Source organism: Bombyx mandarina, chromosome 21, assembly GCF_030267445.1.
Source record: "Bombyx mandarina strain Sakado chromosome 21, ASM3026744v2".
Taxonomy (NCBI): Eukaryota; Metazoa; Arthropoda; class Insecta; order Lepidoptera; family Bombycidae; genus Bombyx; species Bombyx mandarina.
Window position 1 is genome coordinate 2,130,512 of NC_143227.1, and position 17,747 is coordinate 2,148,258.

The window sequence follows — 17,747 nt, forward strand, 5'->3', positions numbered from 1 at the left end:
AACCACTGTCCCATGGTGGTAGCTGCGGTCTGAAGTCGTCGATGAAGCAACGCCTTCTTCCTACACGAGTAGTAGATGGCGGTGTCATCGGCGAAGAGCGCCAGATGGGTCTCCGGAGACCGGGGTATATCGTTGATATACAAACTGAATAGTAACGGGGAGAGGGCGGAGCCTTGCGGGACTCCGGCTGTGACGCGTGCGAAGAAACTTTTTCCCCAACCTTATATATACTAGCGGACCCGTCAGACGTTGTCCTGTGAATGCACACACAAAAATTCATTCAAGTCGATCCAGCCGTTTAGTTGTAGTATAGATAAGTAATCTATACCCACTGCAGCGCCATCTGCCGGGCTGATTTGTGAATCTAAACTATCCACGTCGCCACCCAAACGCATACAAAAAAAAATCATTCAAATCGGTCCAGCCGTTTAGGATTTCAGTGACATACCCACGTACAGTAGAATAATATAAAAATAAAGTGGTTACTGGAGCCTATGGACATAGCTTACTGCTTTTCCTACCTATGCCAATAGCCTTTAGAGGCTATTTCAGCTTCGCCCTAACATTATTGTTTCTTTTCTAACACAATGCAATCACCCGTATAAGCCCATCTAAATGGCGCTACCAATAAAATTTTAATAAAAATCAAGTACATAATTATTGCATTTAGCATATTTTTTAGATTTTATTTATTAATCTTCGCAAAATCGTTACTAGATGTTTTATAAAGACGGTTCAAATGAGGCGAATAAAATTGTTCTCTCAAAAATTTATTAAGTATTTCATTTATTGATCACTTGTTTATAACATTAATTCGTCAAAACTTTATTCCGAATACAGCCATAAAATACAGTGTTAGAAATTTTATTCGTATAAATCGTTAATCTTAGAAATACTTCATGTTTTACTTTATTTAATCAAAGATGTTTTACATGATTTTATTAGACTTTACGCAAAGCTACTTAAACTATATCTCAAGATTAAATTATTTGTCAAGCCTTAAGCAAGACTGTAAGGACGTTAAAACATAACTTGAACTTGTTACTTTGAACCATAGAGTAAAATTATATATAACCTCTTGGAACTTGTTATTTTAAATAATTAAGAAAACACTTAAAATCGAGATCATTGAAACACTGATCGGTACGTATTGTAACCAAAACCTAAATACTTACACAGATCATTTCAAACGATTAGGTAATTAACTAATAATTGTTTTTGTATCCGAGATTCTTCATTTCGTTATCGAATTCCGTGCTTCCGTATTGTTTAATCTTGGTCAGCCATAATTCCAAAGAAACGGGGTCGCGATATCCGCCATATTTCTTTGGCAAGCATTCTGGGTCCACGTGTCTTGAAAAAAAAAAAAACAAGTAATGTAGAAACGTGTAGTCAGCCACCTTAAATAGATTTTGCCCCTTTTGTACTTTTTAGATTAGTTATTCATGCTCACGATGGAGATCCAAGAGTTATCTACGTTAAAATATAATGTAACTAAAATAAAAATATTTCAATAACGTTTTGTATTTTTTCTCAAACTTGATACTTAACTCTTACGATAGATGTCGTCTAAAATTCCAGAAATTAGTGTATGCTGCTGTCAACAGATGGCACTATTAGCAATTTGCCCAAATAATTATAAATTTTACAATAAGTTAGCAAATCACAAATATGCCAAAATGCTTACATCATCGATTTACGTAGATTAAATAGGTGTTGTCTACATCACACATTGATTTTCCTTGAAAGGTATTTACATAAATTTTAAATTTATTATTATTTTTTTATTTTCACACACCTGTGTAATGAGCTAATATCATATCCGTGCATGTACACTTTCTGCCATAGGTCGTCGGCCGGTGCGAACCGTCGGAACAAGGGAAATATTGTCTCGAAGAACCTCGAGCAGTTGACGATGTGGATCCCACGTTGATGGAGGGGGAAAGAATACTGAAAATTTTATTTTAGGATTAAGAATTTTTTTCCCCCTAATTGTTCACTGGTAGCCTAAGGGGCTACTCAATTTACGCGCGGACGGTTAGGTGATCTCACGGGCTCAACCTGTGTTAATTTGTAAACAATAGCCCTAGCGAGAGCAGTACTTCGAGAATCTACCACCAGATCGGAATCGTAGCCCACTGAGAAGATCCGGCGAGAAACTCGGAGGGTTAGTTAGTTCGCTCGACGAAATCTCGTCGGATCGACGACCAGTGTGCTTAGTGCGAGTTTTTAACGTTCACGATAGCGTAAAAGTTAACTCAAATTTGTTTGGAGTTGGAATGTTTGCCTACGTTTGCCGCTAGGGGCGCTGTTCCAACTGCATACAAATTAGAGTTAACTTTTAGGCTATCGAGAACATTAAAAAACTCGCACTAAGCACACAGTGCTTCAGGAGCCTAAAACCGAGACTGGATCCGCGGTATCCGAAAAACATATTTCGGGCGAAGGCGGCTTTGCGTTGCCCCGTCGCGGTAGGATATGTTACCGGCGGCCATGATAAGAGGGTTGCATTATGAGGTTACTTAAGCTATACATCACAATATTATTGTTCTTTTTCAATCGTTTCACTCCTGAAAGAGTGGTCGTTATCGTCAATCGCAAGAAAAAAATGGGGAAGAAAATTTTAGATGATTTTTTTAAGCCATTAGTTCTTTGAAAATCAACTAAGTATGTTAGCGCCATCTATTAGTAACTATAGAAAACTAACGCAGCAGCTCACTGCTGTTACAGTTGTGGTAACAGGAGGATAGCGGTGCTAACCCGCACGGTCTCACAATACACCACAACGTAGGTACTCACGACCATAATATTCATAATCTGCATGGCGACTGAAGGCGAGAATTGCCGCATGTGCTTCATAGTGAGCCCCTCGCAGTCCAGGAGTCCCGTGCCACCCACTATCTGTAGCTTAGGTTGCATGATGCCAATCTCCAAGAGCAGCAGACAGGCGCGGACTAGGTCTTCCACAGGTATCTCGTCTGGGTCCCAGAGACCTTCCAAATAGCAGCAATATAAGCCCAACATTAGGCAGGTAAACACAGCCCAGCCTATCTAGTGTTAAGTGATTACCGGAACCCAAAAATATAATGGTGATACGGCGCGTCAAAAAACCCGCACGAGCAGTGATGCGTTCCGGCTTGAAAGATATATGGCTATCGTTTCTCCAATGTAACTTCAGTCTTGTTTCTCAAGAACAATACTCTGAATTCACATGGCGGTTTCAATGGGCTCATATGACGTTTTTGCACAAAATTTGTCACTAGGCCACCTGCCTATTTCGTAAAATAAATAAAGCCTAAAGTATTTAAAAATAATCGTTCCCTTCGATTATGAAATACATTTGTCATCTTGTGGGGACGGTTAGCGTGGAATGTGCATGTTATGCGAAGATAATTATGTGCCAAAAAGACCATGTGTGTGTGTTTTTTTTATTGCTTAGATTGATGGATGAGCTCACAGCCCCCCTGGTGTTAAATGGTTACTGGAGCCCATAGACATCTACGACGTAAATGCGCCACCCACCGTGAGATATAAGTTCTAAGGTTCCAAGTATAGTTACAAATAGTGTGTTAAAGAAGGCAGTAAGGTGAGGAAGAGGCGTCCTAAGAAGACTTAGATGGACTGTGTCAAAGAGGATATGTGAAAGAAGAGAGACGACGTATGATAGGCCTGAATTGAAAAAGGACATGTTGCGCCGATACCACAGTGTGGGAGGAGAACAAAGAGTAGAAGTAGATCTGTCATATTATGTACTTAGGGTCTTACCCATCCTACAGATGATGAGTCTGCCCACGTCAGGCCGGTCGTACAACACTCCTTCGAAGATGTGGCCGAGCTTCCTCAGACTAAACCAGTCCAAGTCACGCCATAAATGTGGATTCTGCTCCCGGAAATCACAGTACCGTGTTAACTGAAAAATTTAACTCTTCCTTAGTTTTCTTCTCAAGAAAACATAAAATATGTACATGTTCTTTTTTTTTTTATTGCTTAGGTGGGTGGAGGAGCTCACAGCCCACCTGATGTTAAGTGGTTACTGGAGCTCATAGACATCTACAATGTAAATGCGCCACCCACCTTGAGATAGAAGTTCTAAGGTCTCAAGTATAGTTACAACGGCTGCCCCACCCTTCAAACCGAAACGCATTACTGCTTCACGGTGGAAATAGGCAGGGTGGTGGTACCTACCCGCGCGGACTCACAAGAGGTCATACCACCAGTAAAGAATATCCGTGGAGATTATTGTTTGGGTAATGTAAATAGATACCTAGAATTTGTGTTCAGACATGAAGGTGTACCATCATTTACTATCTAATGAAATCAATGAAATAAATATGTATCTGAAATAATAAAGCTAAAAACTATGATTTCAGTTTTTATGCTGCGCATCAAGTGTACTTACTGCCTTCAATAATGACGTCATTGTTTATAAGCGTTATACAGATTCTACATCACAAAAACTGTGACTGCCTCCGGGATTCGAACACTGTTATACCTATAATTGCATCTGGTTACTGAGCGTCTTATCTTTTAGGCCACAACAACTTTACTTGGTTAATGTCGAATTTTTATGAAATTTTTTCTTTTTGAATAAGCTTGATGTACCCTAATCGTAGTCGTAATTAAAAAATAATTATTAATATCATTAAAAACAAACAAAAGTTGTTTTATGACGAACCACCACCCTGCTTATTTCTGCCGTGAAGCAGTAATGCGTTTCGGTTTGAAGGGTGGGGCAGCCGTTGTAACTATACTGAGACCTTAGAACTTATATCTCAAGGTGGTTGGCGCATTTACGTCGTCTATGGGCTCCAGTAACCACTTAATACCAGGTGGCCTTGAAGTGTGCATACTTATATATTATAGCATAGCATAGTATTAGCATAGGATTTAGTATATAACATAATTAATAGGTGTAATCTCGTATGCCCCCTAATAAGGCGGACCACCCAGAAACATAGGCTTCTTCATAATTGTAAACTAAGGTACAACATTACAGCCTGTGAGAGTTCGTTCACCAATCTAAGCAATGAAAAAAAGAATCAAAGGTACGTAAACGCACTGAAGCTACAACTATTGTAACCCGGACTATTTGATAGCATATATGTACTTCATTTCTAAATTCTAATAATAATATATAATAGGTACTGACCAATCGATGAGCTCGTGCTGGAATTGACTGCCTTGCTCTAAGGAATCGCAGCAGATAGGCGTCGTCTGTTCGGTGGGGATGGGCCTCTCCCCTTTCTGTAAAATACGAAGGTAAATTACAGTAGGTCATTCACTAATCACTTTTGGTGAACATTATAATACACGAACAGTGTACCTTCTAGTTCTGTGCTCCATCTTTGGTGCACTCTGTAATTTCAATAGTATTATAAGCCTGCGCAAGGTACCAACGTACACCCGACTCTGCGGACCTAATGGTAAAACACGTCATTTCGGATTCTCCCGATCCATTATCGGTGCTCTTAGGTACCTTAAGCACCGGTCACCGTCCTCGTCAAACCCATCGCTTGCGACGAAGGGTTCGGCAAGCAAATTAACCCTCAGACTCAGCCTACTGAGTTTCTCGTCAGATCTTCAGGTCGCGTTTCCGATCCGGTGGTAGATTCTGTGAAGCACTGCTCTTGCTAGGGCTAGTGTTAGCAGCGTCCTCAGGTTTGAGCCCCGTGAGCTTTTTATGCTTTTTTTAAAAGTGGAGGATACTTTAATGCGACATTCGACCAATTGTTTCATTCACAAAAGATAAAAATAGTTAATTTAATACTAAATTCTTAATATACACACAAAAGTACGCAAGACAGAATTCACAAAAGTGCGTTAAAATGTAAAATTAACAAAGTTAATAATAATAATTTTGTGTGTGTGTGTGTGTGTTTGTTTGTTTTATTGGTTAATTTTATGTTTCCATATGTCACGGACTCGTGTGAGTACCAGGTAAACATAAAGTACAGAAGTTTGTTTTGTGTTCCGCGCAAACTTGTAAGCGACCTTCAGTTATTTATATTTGCCTAGTATTTTAGAAGACGTTGTTGTTCAAATTCAAGACGAAATTTAGGAGGAGCATTTTTTGTCGTTTCTTCCTTCCGTTATTTATTTACGAAACATCGGAAAAAAATTAACGGAAATAATAAACTGTAAAAGTAGTTTTAGTTAGAGAAAACAAATATATTATTATCACTATCAACTATAAATAAGTCTAAAGAAAAAAACATATAATGTGTCAATATTGTTCTCCTCTGTTTCTCAACCGATTTACATATTTTTCGTTAGTAAATAATGTTATCGTTTACTCAGTATAAATGAAAGTTGTCAATTTTTTCCATAAAATGATAAGAACAAAATAAAAGAGAAAATATAATAGGTACTTAGATGAATTTAAATCTTGAGGTATCCGTTGATCAAATTCGTATTTCAATTATCCGTCACTACTTCATATTTTTACCAGTTTCCACCAACGTGTGACATGGTATTTGAAAATGTTAGTCGGCGTAGCATCGTGAGGCGCATAACACCTGCCCACCGCATGACGACCACAACCGCAATAGTGATACGACAAAAGAAAAAAATCGGCAAATATTCAACAATTTTTTTATTGCCCTTGTAGACAGTCGAGCATACGACACCTGATGATGAGTGGTTACCGTCGTTCATGGACGTCAGGAATACCAGGGGCAGAGCCAAACCAATTTTTACTTTTCATATTAAGCATCTCTCATATTGCATTCAGAGCTGCTACAATTGGTTTTTTTTTATTTTTTTTTATTGCTTAGATGTGTGGACGAGCTCACAGCCCACCTGGTGTTAAGTGATTACTGGAGCCCATAGACATCTGCAACGTAAATGCGCCACCCAACTTGAGATATAAGTTCTAAAATCTCAGTATACTTACAACGGCTGCTCTAACCTTCAGACCGAAACGCATTACTGCTTCATGGCAGAAATAGGCAGGGCGGTGGTACTTACCTGCGCGGACTCACAAGAGGTCCTACCGTCAGTAATATTTTCACGCTATATCTTTAATCAAACTTGCAAACATGATAAAAGCAATTTGTCTTACTAGTTAAGTTGTGCAAACTTTAGGAAATAAATGTTTATTTTTGTTTAGTTTTAACGTAGGTATGTGATGAATTTTTTAAACGACAGGTAGCGTCCGTCTTATGCGGTTCGATTCGATACCATAGGTGGTTCATTGTACTGAATCATTAGGACAAAAATATATGTATATAGGACTGGGCAAAACAAGCACTGTTTGTGAATGTATTTAGCACGCGACAAAAAACTTTGTCCGGTCTTTCAGTTGACGAAGGATTAAATGCGCAATACTTGAAATAAATATACAGGTCATCTATATTCCTAAATTGTATACCTTTAATCATATTCCTTAGCTCATCGATTCTCCTCTCTCTGGTGTCGGGGTCCTCACCGCACAGCAAGAATGCATCTTCCTCGGATTCTGAAGCGTCATCTCGGTTCAGCTCGGCTTGAAACGCGATCTCAGCGAAGGACCATATCTTTAAATCGCTCTGTGAATTAAAATGTTATTCGGTAATTATTATTTTACAATCGACAGAAACGTTTGCGAGTAATTACAAAGTAAATGATCAATTAAAAAACCTACACCGCAACACACGGCGCTTACTTGTTTATCTAAGACTAGCTAACCCGGCAGATTTCGTAGTGCCTCAATCGATAAATAAATGATCTAAGCTTTTGTATAAAATAAACTTAAAATAAACAAAAGGAATCCGTCCGACGGGGTACACATCAAAGGGAAAACAAAATTGTTATTTTTATTTAATTCCGAGTATTTTCATATTTATCTATCTCCCTTTTAAACCTCTGGACTTCCACAAATAATTCAAAACCAAAATTAGCCAAATCGGTCCAGCCGTTCTCGAGTTTTAGCGAGACTAACGAACAGCAATTCATTTTTATATATATAGATAGATAGATAGATAGATAAACAAATTCAATCACATTTAAATTTCTGTTTTCGTTAGCATCACATAGTTTCCACCTAGGACTATTAGCGTCTGCTCACCTTGAAATATATAATATACTTCCTTATTTTTTGTAAACAAAACAGATGATGTCAGAAGAATGACGTTAAAGTGTTCTTTTTTGTCTAATCAATTATCGGTAGCCTAAGGGACTATTCCAATTACGCCCGGTTTGGTAAGTGAGCTCACGGGGATCTACTTAGGAAGAGTTGCTAAGAGACTGGCTTTAGCTTTCCGCAAAATAATAAAAGGCTTCGTGTAATAAAAGTGAAACCCGCAAAATTATAATTTGCGTAATTACTGGTGGTAGGACCTGTTGTGAGTCCGCGCGGGTAGGTACCACCGCCCTGTCTACTTCTGCCGTGAAACAGTAATGCGTTTCGGTTTGAAGGGTGGGGCAGCCGTTGTAACTATACAGAGACCTTACAACTTATATCTCAAGGTGGGTGGCGCATTTACGTTGTAGATGTCTATGGGCTCCAGTAACCACTTAACATCAGGTGGGCTGTGAGCTCGTCCACCCATTTAAGCAATAAAAAAAAAAGCAGCGCTTTGTTGAATCTACCACCAGGTCGAAATCGCGACCCACTGCGAATATCCGCTGAGAAACTCAGTGGATTGCGTCTATGGGAGAGTGTTTTCACAAGTGGAGCGCTATTGACTCGCTACCCGTAAGTTCACGTAACCGCGTGCCGCTAATTACCGTAATCACAGCGACGTTTTCCTCAGAGTTTGAATAGTAGGAATTGAGATGTTTAAATGTGGCTGCGTAGTTATATCAATCAAGGCTGAATTGGGGCCGTTGAGGATTAGTCAAGGACATAGACATTGCATTATGGTTAATGTCGGGCTTGATTATTAAACTCGTTCCTTATAAAAGAAACATTATTCTAATGAACGGGGAATCGTCTATGAACCAATTTTTTTTCCCTACCTATTCTAGTAACCTTGAGGGGTTATACTAGATTCACCGAACTAGTAGGTAAGCTTACGGGAATCTAACCTGACGACGTTGCTAACACTAGCCCTAGCAAGAGCAGCCTAGTACCGGTTTGGAATCGCGACCCGCTGAGAAGGTCCGGCCAGAAATTCAGCGGGCTGATGCATGGGTTACTAGATTTATTCGCGAAGCAGCTGCTCTTGAGTTGTTAGGCCTTCTTCGGAGGCGCTCGGCCAGCAAATCCCACCCCTTCCAGCTGAGCCTTTGCTCGCCCACCTGTCCTGGTGAAACTGAAAACGCTTCCGAGCCACCAGTAAATCTTCAATCATAACAAAAGCCATTTGAAGGTCTCCGCCGATATCCGAGTAAGGAAAGTGTGAAACGACCAAGGCCATAACATTTACTGTGCAACGTTTCACTATTTCCCGTTCTAATATCTACATTACGTAAATAATAAAAGTAAGCGTACAGAGACAATGTTTGTCCTTCACGCAATGTTAAAATTATATTTTATGGTTCTGTTAAGACAAAGCGCCTATGTACCTTTAAGACTGCGCGTCGCTAATGATTCATTCGAGATCTTAGTTTATTACGTACAATTTTCGTTTTATACCTAAGCTGATAGCCTTGAGAGGCTATACGCACACTAGTTAGTTAACGGTAGGCAGCGACTTGGCTCTGCCCCTGGTATTGCTGACGTCCATGAGCGATGGTAACCACTCACCATCAGGTGGGTCGTATGTTCGTCTGCTTATACGGCAATAAAAAAAAAGATTTTCTCCGACCGCTCGGTTGCGCCTTGTTGTCGATCAGCGCGAGAAAGAAACTTCGGGATTTTTCTTAAGACCCTAAAACCTTGTAACATTGTGTTAAAGTCCACTTTACTGTGTAACGGCAGTCCCACTGCTAAAAACCCACTCATGACAGCGTTGCGGTAGAAATAAGCAGGATACTGGTAAGTATCCGTGCTGGATCATATTACGCTTTTCCAGCATAGTTTCAGAATAATGGAACTTGCGAAACAAACTAACATAAAGAGCCAAAGTCCCTCTGTTGTTTTTTTTTACCTTTTTCCCCATTTTTCCCTTCCCAGATCGGAATCGCAACTTACTGAGAAGATCCGGATAGAAACTCAGTGGGTTATGTCTATGGGCTAGTTCGCACGAGGGCCCCGGAAGTTCCAAACGATACGTCAGAACAGGATTACCGATAATAAATTTATATCATTTTCATCATTTATATTATAGGTACTAATAGGAAGTAAATTAGTAATCAAGTCGCATACTCGAAGTCACCTCATATATTCGAGTAGCACCATGTAAATATTTACTAGTTCACATCTTGTCAAGTCGTTTATTGTGTCAAGACTCGTTTGATAAAGTTTTAGAAAGCTCTACGAAGCGGGGTCGCGGCAGAAGCTAATAAAGCTCGTAAACTCTCATATAGACAACTTTACATTTCAAAATTCCACTATATCTGCGACTTATGATAATGTGTGAAAAGTTTCTATTTGATTTTGTTTTCTCTGTGTTTCTATCAATACCCTATATTTTATTAGCTTTGTTACGATTGTCTAATTTTTTATCGACTTCAAAAATATAAAAAAGTTGTTAGATTCGACTAGATTTTTTTTTTTGAAACCCGGTGCATCTCATGTATCTGACCAGTACTTTTGGAGTTAACCTTTATAATTAACTAGCGGCCCGCTCCGCTCAGGTTTTTAACAAAAATGGCAACGATATTTGACGTTGTTTTATTTTTTAAAATAAAAGAACACTTATTGCGGTATAACTATAATAGTTAGATATATGCTGTCGTAACACTTTTTGTAAATAATAATGTGTTCTACAAAGTCGTAGTACATTATTTTATTCTATCATCAATAGTTTTCGCAGGGCACGCGATATAAAGAATATTTTAGGTAATTTTTTTACGCCTTGGTTTACATTATTGGAGTTTTAGTAAGGGTCCCTAATTTTTTTCAAAAAAGACTATAGCCTATGTCACTCGGGAATAGTGAAGCTTTCAAACAGTGAAAAAAATTAATTAATTAAATAATTATTAAGTAATCTATATATATAAAAATGAATTGCTGTTCGTTAGTCTCGCTAAAACTCGAGAACGGCTGGACCGATTTGGCTAATTTTGGTCTTGAATTATTCGTGGAAGTCCAGGGAAGGTTTCAAAGGTGAGAAAATATAAAAAATAGCTCGGAATTATATAAAAACAAACAATTTTGTTTTTCCTTTGATGTGTCCCCTTTGATGTGTCTTTTATTTATCGATTGAGGCACTACGAAGTCTGCCGAGTCAGCTAGTAAATAATAAGTATAAGTACAGATTCGCTTCGACTACAATGATGATATACTTTTGTGTTAAAATTTCGTTATTTAATTGGCCAATATCGATGAAGTAAGGATTCGTCTACTGCATTAATCGCACAATATTCAAATGAATTTCGATGCAGCTGCAATTTCAAAACCGTGTTATAACCACGAGTCGAGGACAAGCTTGCGTTTTGACTAACGAAATACATGTCGAAAAGTAAACCGCGATTTGTAATTACCGAACTTGGGCGCGGATGAAGACACTTCAAGTATTATCGAGTACCGAGAGGTCTGGTGGTTGCGACGCCGACGATAGTGCGTGCGGGGTCCCGCGGGGGGCAGGCCGCGACTAGACATGTGCCTCGGACAGGGGCGGATTTAGGATTTACACTAGGGGCAGTCGGGGCAAGTGCCCAGGGCGGTAAAATTTTTTTTTTTTTTTATTCTTATCAAGATTGCTCAATCGAATTAATTAATTCTATCAATTAGTAATTTTCTGTTTAAATGTTAATTAAAGAAATTCAATTCATCCATTATTTGTGAATTCTTATTTTGGCATTTTTCGTTAAAAATTAATAATCAAAATTATTTAATCAATTTATTAGCTTGGAGGTTGAAAATGATAATCGATTTTTCTATTTTCTAGAATTAAAGAAATTTATAACGCGCACATCCCTATTTGTTCTCCTCGTGGTTGTTTGGGGGGCAGGCATGCGGGGAAGTGGCAGACACCGCCGGCCGACCATGAAGCGAGAAAGGAGTCAGCCCTACAGTCGATATAGCACCATCGAACTATACCTTACCATATTTCTGCCGTGAAGCAGTAATGCGTTTCGGTTTGAAGGGCGGGGCAGCCGTTCTAACTATACTGAGACCTTAGAACTTATGTCTCAAGGTGGGTGGCGCATTTACGTTGTAGATGTCTATGGGCTCCAGTAACCACTTAACACCAGGTGGGCTGTGAGCTCGTCCAACCATCTAAGCAATAAAATAAAAATAAAATAATTATTAATTATGGATAGCAGTAGCCTATTTAAGTAATATTCTGGCAAATAATCAAATGAGTTTGACGACAGTCTAATTTGGCTTCACGAATCCCACTTTCCAATCATTAGCGCCTGGTCTTTATCGGAATGATCCTTAAGTGGCACTAAGTTGTCTTTAGGAATCAAGAACAGAACAACATGATAAATTCAGAAAATAGACTGAGGCAAATAAAGATAAAATTAGAAGATAAAAAAAAAGATCTGTGAATTTCTCTTGGTGAATTGGAAAGTGGTACAATTCACGAGTGGTCACAGTTTGCTGTAGGCTATAGTTGCCGATGGCGATCGATGACAAGCAATTCGCTTGATAAACAGATTAATGAAGGTCAAACGAAATAAGTGGTGTAGAGTCGGAAAACGATGTTTCAATATTTAAAATAAAAAAAAAAAACATTACATATATTTGTAAATTTGTATTTGTCTACGGTAGGTAACGGCTTGGCTCTGCCTCTGACTTTGCTGAAGTCCATGGGCGACGCACTCACCATCAGGTGGGTCGTCTCTCTATAAAGGCAAAAAAAACGTATTTTTTGTCTAAAATACCTTAATTTTCTAAAAAGGATTTTTCTTAAATCTCATTCAGTGAAGTCTGTCATGCAGTAAAAAGAAAGTTTAATTTGTTTAAAATATTAATCTTATTATATCTATAAGGTCTTTAAATGTTTTATTTATTTTTATATATATATATTTTTTTTTTTTTATTACTTAGATGGGTGGACGAGCTCACAGCCCACCTGGTGTTAAGTGGTTACTGGAACCCATAGACATCTACAACGTAAATGCGCCACTCACCTTGAGAAATAAGTTGTAAGGTCTCAGTATAGTTACAGCGGCTGCCCCACCCTTCAAACCGAAACGCATTACTGCTTCACGGCAGTAATAGGCAGGTCGGTGGTACCTACCCGCGCGGACTCACAACAGGTCCTACCACCAGTAATACCAGTTTATATATTTTTTATATTTTACTTATTTTTCTTTAGTTTACCTACTTAATTGCATAGAATAAATAGATCAATTTTTCACCACAACCGACGCAGAATTGCTTCTTAATACGCGCTTTTGCAAAGATATTTTACCCCAATTAACTCTCATCTTCAATACTTGGCACTGATGATTTCCCGTTTATGAATGACGGTATCCACTCACTGTCGGAAAGGGCGTTCGCTCGTTTCCTTAAATAGGTAATGAAATTTACTAAAGCTATTTACATTAAGGGATATATAATACTAAAACAGCGAAAGACAGCGTTTTGATTATCCCATCGTAACATCAATGTCTATATGCGGCTTAAAGGAATTCCGAGGAATGTTTACGCCAAATACTAAAAAGCGCTTAAACAGCTAACAATTTAGTTTTGCGTATAGCATGTCAAAAATAATTAGCACTGTCGTAAATGACCCAATTTTACCCGATACCATATAACAATAGTTTTTCACACGACTCACTTTCATTGTAGATGCAACACTGCTTTTGATTATGCACTTCTGGTAGTGAAAGCGAACAAAAACCACTATATATTCCTCACGAAATACAACACATAATAAAACAATTTTTCAGATGGACACAAAATTAATACACAGTGTAAACAAATACACGTAATATTATCATACGATAAATAAAAAAATAAACATGGCTGTACGTACGCTACCGCGTCGCCATAAGAAATGGGAATGGAATAGACACGAAAATTCGTTCACAGCTTAGTTCACAAAGTTTAAATAAGGCTCCCCGCATACATCGTTGACCTCAAAATATTTACCTATAGACTCGTCTATTGGACTTTATTCAACCTGTTCCCAACTGTTATTTTTGAATGCTGCTACTGCTGCTGCGTTTCATTTGAAGAACTAGATAAATTCGGAATGTATTGATGTACATCGCGCCTAACGGTTAGGGTTCATCGACACTTGAATTTTTAGTGAGGTCCGAGATGCAAGCTGTAGCGATTCTTCGCTTATTTTTATTCCTGGCTGACATTTTAAAATCGTAAATAAAGCGGCAATGGGGCCATAAGTAGTACCCTCACCACCATTATCACTTCCGAATTCGTACACTTACGAACTATGTATCATTAAATAAATATATACAAAAAAAATCATAATATCAATACAAAAGCAAGTTTGTTTGTTACACTTTCACGACTTAACTATGCAGTCGATCATTGTGAGATTGCATAGTTGAGTCAGGGAGAAAAATCCATAGGGTGCCAGACATCCAAAAAATATATATTCCTAAATTCTACTAACTAGTACTAAGATAAAACGAATTAAATGAATTGAAAAAAAAACATGATCTTTATTTTAGTATTTTATTATCATTATTCATATTTCAATTAAAGATTACGTTGATACCAACCCTGGGCACGGTTTCTTAACCATAACATGCTCGCTCTCAGGCAAAGAAATAATCTACTTTGTCTAGCAAGAAACGCTAAAGATGTTCAATCTTACGTAATTGTTGCTACATCTAAAACTACTGACAAAACCAGGTCACACACAGACTTGAGCTATTGAAAATAAAAATAAAAACGACATTTATTTATCATCTGCAGTATTCACGCGGTACTTTCACTGCAAAATGTAAATGAGAATGTAGAGATATACGACAAAGGGAAGATTTTCCACCGAGCGGGTGATATTGCTCGGTAGACGGACGGCCCGAATGTTTTTGTTCGAAACTCAAGCAAGCCTATGTGCAAGCCTATCTTGAAAATGTCGTAAGCGCGATTCAGGCATCTGTCAAATATCTTGTGTTTGTATGATAGTTACCCGCTACAGAGAAAACAAAATTGACGATCAAATCGTTGTATTTCATAAATTAGGGCACAATAAAAGTTGAACTTTCAAGTCGCCAATACTTTAATCACGTTTTAATCAAATCGTATTTCCGTGATTTTTTTTTTATTGCTTAAATGGGTGGACGAGCTCACAGCCCACCTGGTGTTAAGTGGTTACTGAAGCTCATAGACATCTACAACGTAAATGCGCCACCTATCTTGAGATAACAGTTCTATAAGGTCTCAGTATAATTACAACGACTGCCCGCCCTTCAAACCGAAACGCATTACTGCTTCACGGCAGAAACAGGCAGGGTGGTGGTACCTACCCGCGCGGACTCACAAGAGGTCCTGCCACCAGTAATAGGCTAGATTAGTAGTAGTCGTTCATAAGGCTAGATGATTGGACGAGGTTACGGCCGATCCGATGTTAAGTGGTTATAGTTATTCATGTCTCGTATGGGCTCCCGTCGCCGTCACACAGGAGAAAACCTCCGCTGCATAGTGTTCGTATAGTTATTAAAAAAATAGCTTCTCAAGTAACGGAACAAGAAACGCTCGCCACAGGAGTAAAGTTCAGCCGTATTACCTGAAGCCAACAACCCAGACAACCTTGAAAAATTTACTGTGGTGGGCAAGGTAGAAAGGAAAAGACCCGTCGGCCGGCCACCAAACCGTTGGTCAGATCAGATAACTGCGCTCACTGGACTCTCTGTTGCGAACGCCCTGAGAGAAGCCGAAAACCGAAGGAAATGGAAGCTGATGGTACAAAGAGCCACGAAGGGCTTTCAGGGACACGACCTTCAGCAATGAAGTATGCGACTAAGAAGAAGACCTAAAGCCACTGCGTTCTTCCACAGTGCGTTTCCAGAGATCTTTTCTGCCACGTGCCATCCGGATTTGGAACGAGCTTCCCCTCCACGGTATTTCCCGAATGATATGTCTAGGCAGCGGCTTGGCTCTGCCCTGACATTGTTGAAGTCCATGGACGACGGTAACCACTCACCATCAGGTGGACTGTATGCTTGTCTGCTTACAAGGGCAATAAAAAGATGTGTGGTCTCGTGGGACACCAAATAGGAACGAAGTTCCTTATTATAAAAATATTAATTTTAAGTTCTATTAGAGGTATAAAGAAAATAATTATTCGGGTATACATTTTTTATTATGATTTTTTTATTGATAAAAACAAACAAAAAAACTACTTTACAAAGTTATTAACTTTATTTTATTCACAATGATTTATAAAAATATATAATAATAATATGCAAAGAAACAGCTATTTATATGAATAATAATAATAATCGTCATCACGTAGACTATACATTAGACTCTGTATAGCCATCATACTAAGACTATACATAAATAATAAAAATCTTACGTTACGGACGTTTTTCCCGGTTAGGGTACCCCTCCGCATGAGACCGACGTCGTTGGTCGTCGACTATCGCCTCGACGACCCGTCGGTCGGGCGTCCTCGGGGTGGCGCCGCGTGTCTGGTTGTAGTGTTGACCGCGGGAACCCCCCTACTCTGAACGGGTTCTGACCCCGGACGGAGATCGGACGTCGGGTGTAAGAGTGCAGGGGAGTCGTTTAGTGGGTGGGCCCTAAAATCCTTGGGCCCGCGATCTGCTCTCAACACCTGCAGATCGTTGAGTCTCACATACCCCGCGCGCCCCCTAGGCGCGGGGACCTCGTAGGAGGTTCGGCCCCCGGCCCGAAAAAAAAAAAAAAAAAAAAAAAAAAAACCCCTCCGCATAGTCCCATAAGGAACTTCTTTCCAAAAATAACGTAGCTAACGTACGACACGACTAGTTAACTCTCGCTGTGTTCATATCTAGTTTCAAACACTATCGAAGTACACATAACGCGTTTCTAACAAGTTTCACTGGTGGTAGGACCTCTTGGGAGTCCGCGCGGGTAGGTACCACCACCCCGCCTATTTCCGCCGTGAAGCAGTAATGCGTTTCGGTTCGAAGGGTGGGGTAGCCGTTGTAACTATACTGAGACCTTAGAACTTATATCTCGAGGTGGGTGGCGAATTTACGTGGTAGATGTCTATGGGCCCCAGTAACCACTTAACATCAGGTGGGCTGTGAGCTCGTCCATCCATCTAAGCAATAAATAAAAAAAGAACTATTATACTTTCACTGTACTTTTAACATGGCCATTCGTGTTTCCGTATCATGCAGGCATCCATCACCATGACGAACATTGTTTCCCTTCACAATGGCGGGAGGTGGAAATTTAATTAACAGTCATTGGCTCACAAGCAAAGAAATATTATGCTGACTTATGCTAAGTTGAACTTGCTTTTTTACCTATCGATTGGTGAAAAGTTATTTGGTTTAACCGACAGCTCCTCTTAATACGCGACATTTATCTTTGTAATCAAAGGTGCTTTTTATTTGGTACTAACTTTTGCCCGCGACTTCGTCGGCGTGGAATGGTTAGTTTGACATAACGCTAACTTGTACCCGCCTCTTCATTTACGTAGAATATCATCTTTATAATGCTTTATTTTAGAACAAATTTGGTTAGCATAAAAAAACGTTACAGAGAGCCAACCTTAACATATAGACATATGCTGTCGCGGACTTTTTTTGAGATCTTTTAAAGGGGAACAATTCTCTCATACAATATTTTAGCGAAACTT

General features: G+C 39.1%; 1 protein-coding gene across 1 annotated transcript; it reads right to left on the reverse strand.

Annotated features, from left to right (window-relative positions):
• Positions 1 to 749: 749 nt before the first annotated feature.
• Positions 750 to 13,989, reverse strand: LOC114240377 (clavesin-1). Its single transcript, XM_089736171.1, has 7 exons — positions 13,761 to 13,989; positions 7,370 to 7,526; positions 5,150 to 5,244; positions 3,766 to 3,910; positions 2,800 to 2,993; positions 1,799 to 1,950; positions 750 to 1,353 (listed from the first exon to the last, which is right to left on the reverse strand). The coding sequence occupies exons 1-7, from the start codon at positions 13,764 to 13,766 to the stop codon at positions 1,206 to 1,208; spliced, it is 897 nt and encodes a 298-aa protein (XP_089592297.1). The 5' UTR covers positions 13,767 to 13,989; the 3' UTR covers positions 750 to 1,205.
• Between the last annotated feature and the right edge of the window lie 3,758 nt (positions 13,990 to 17,747).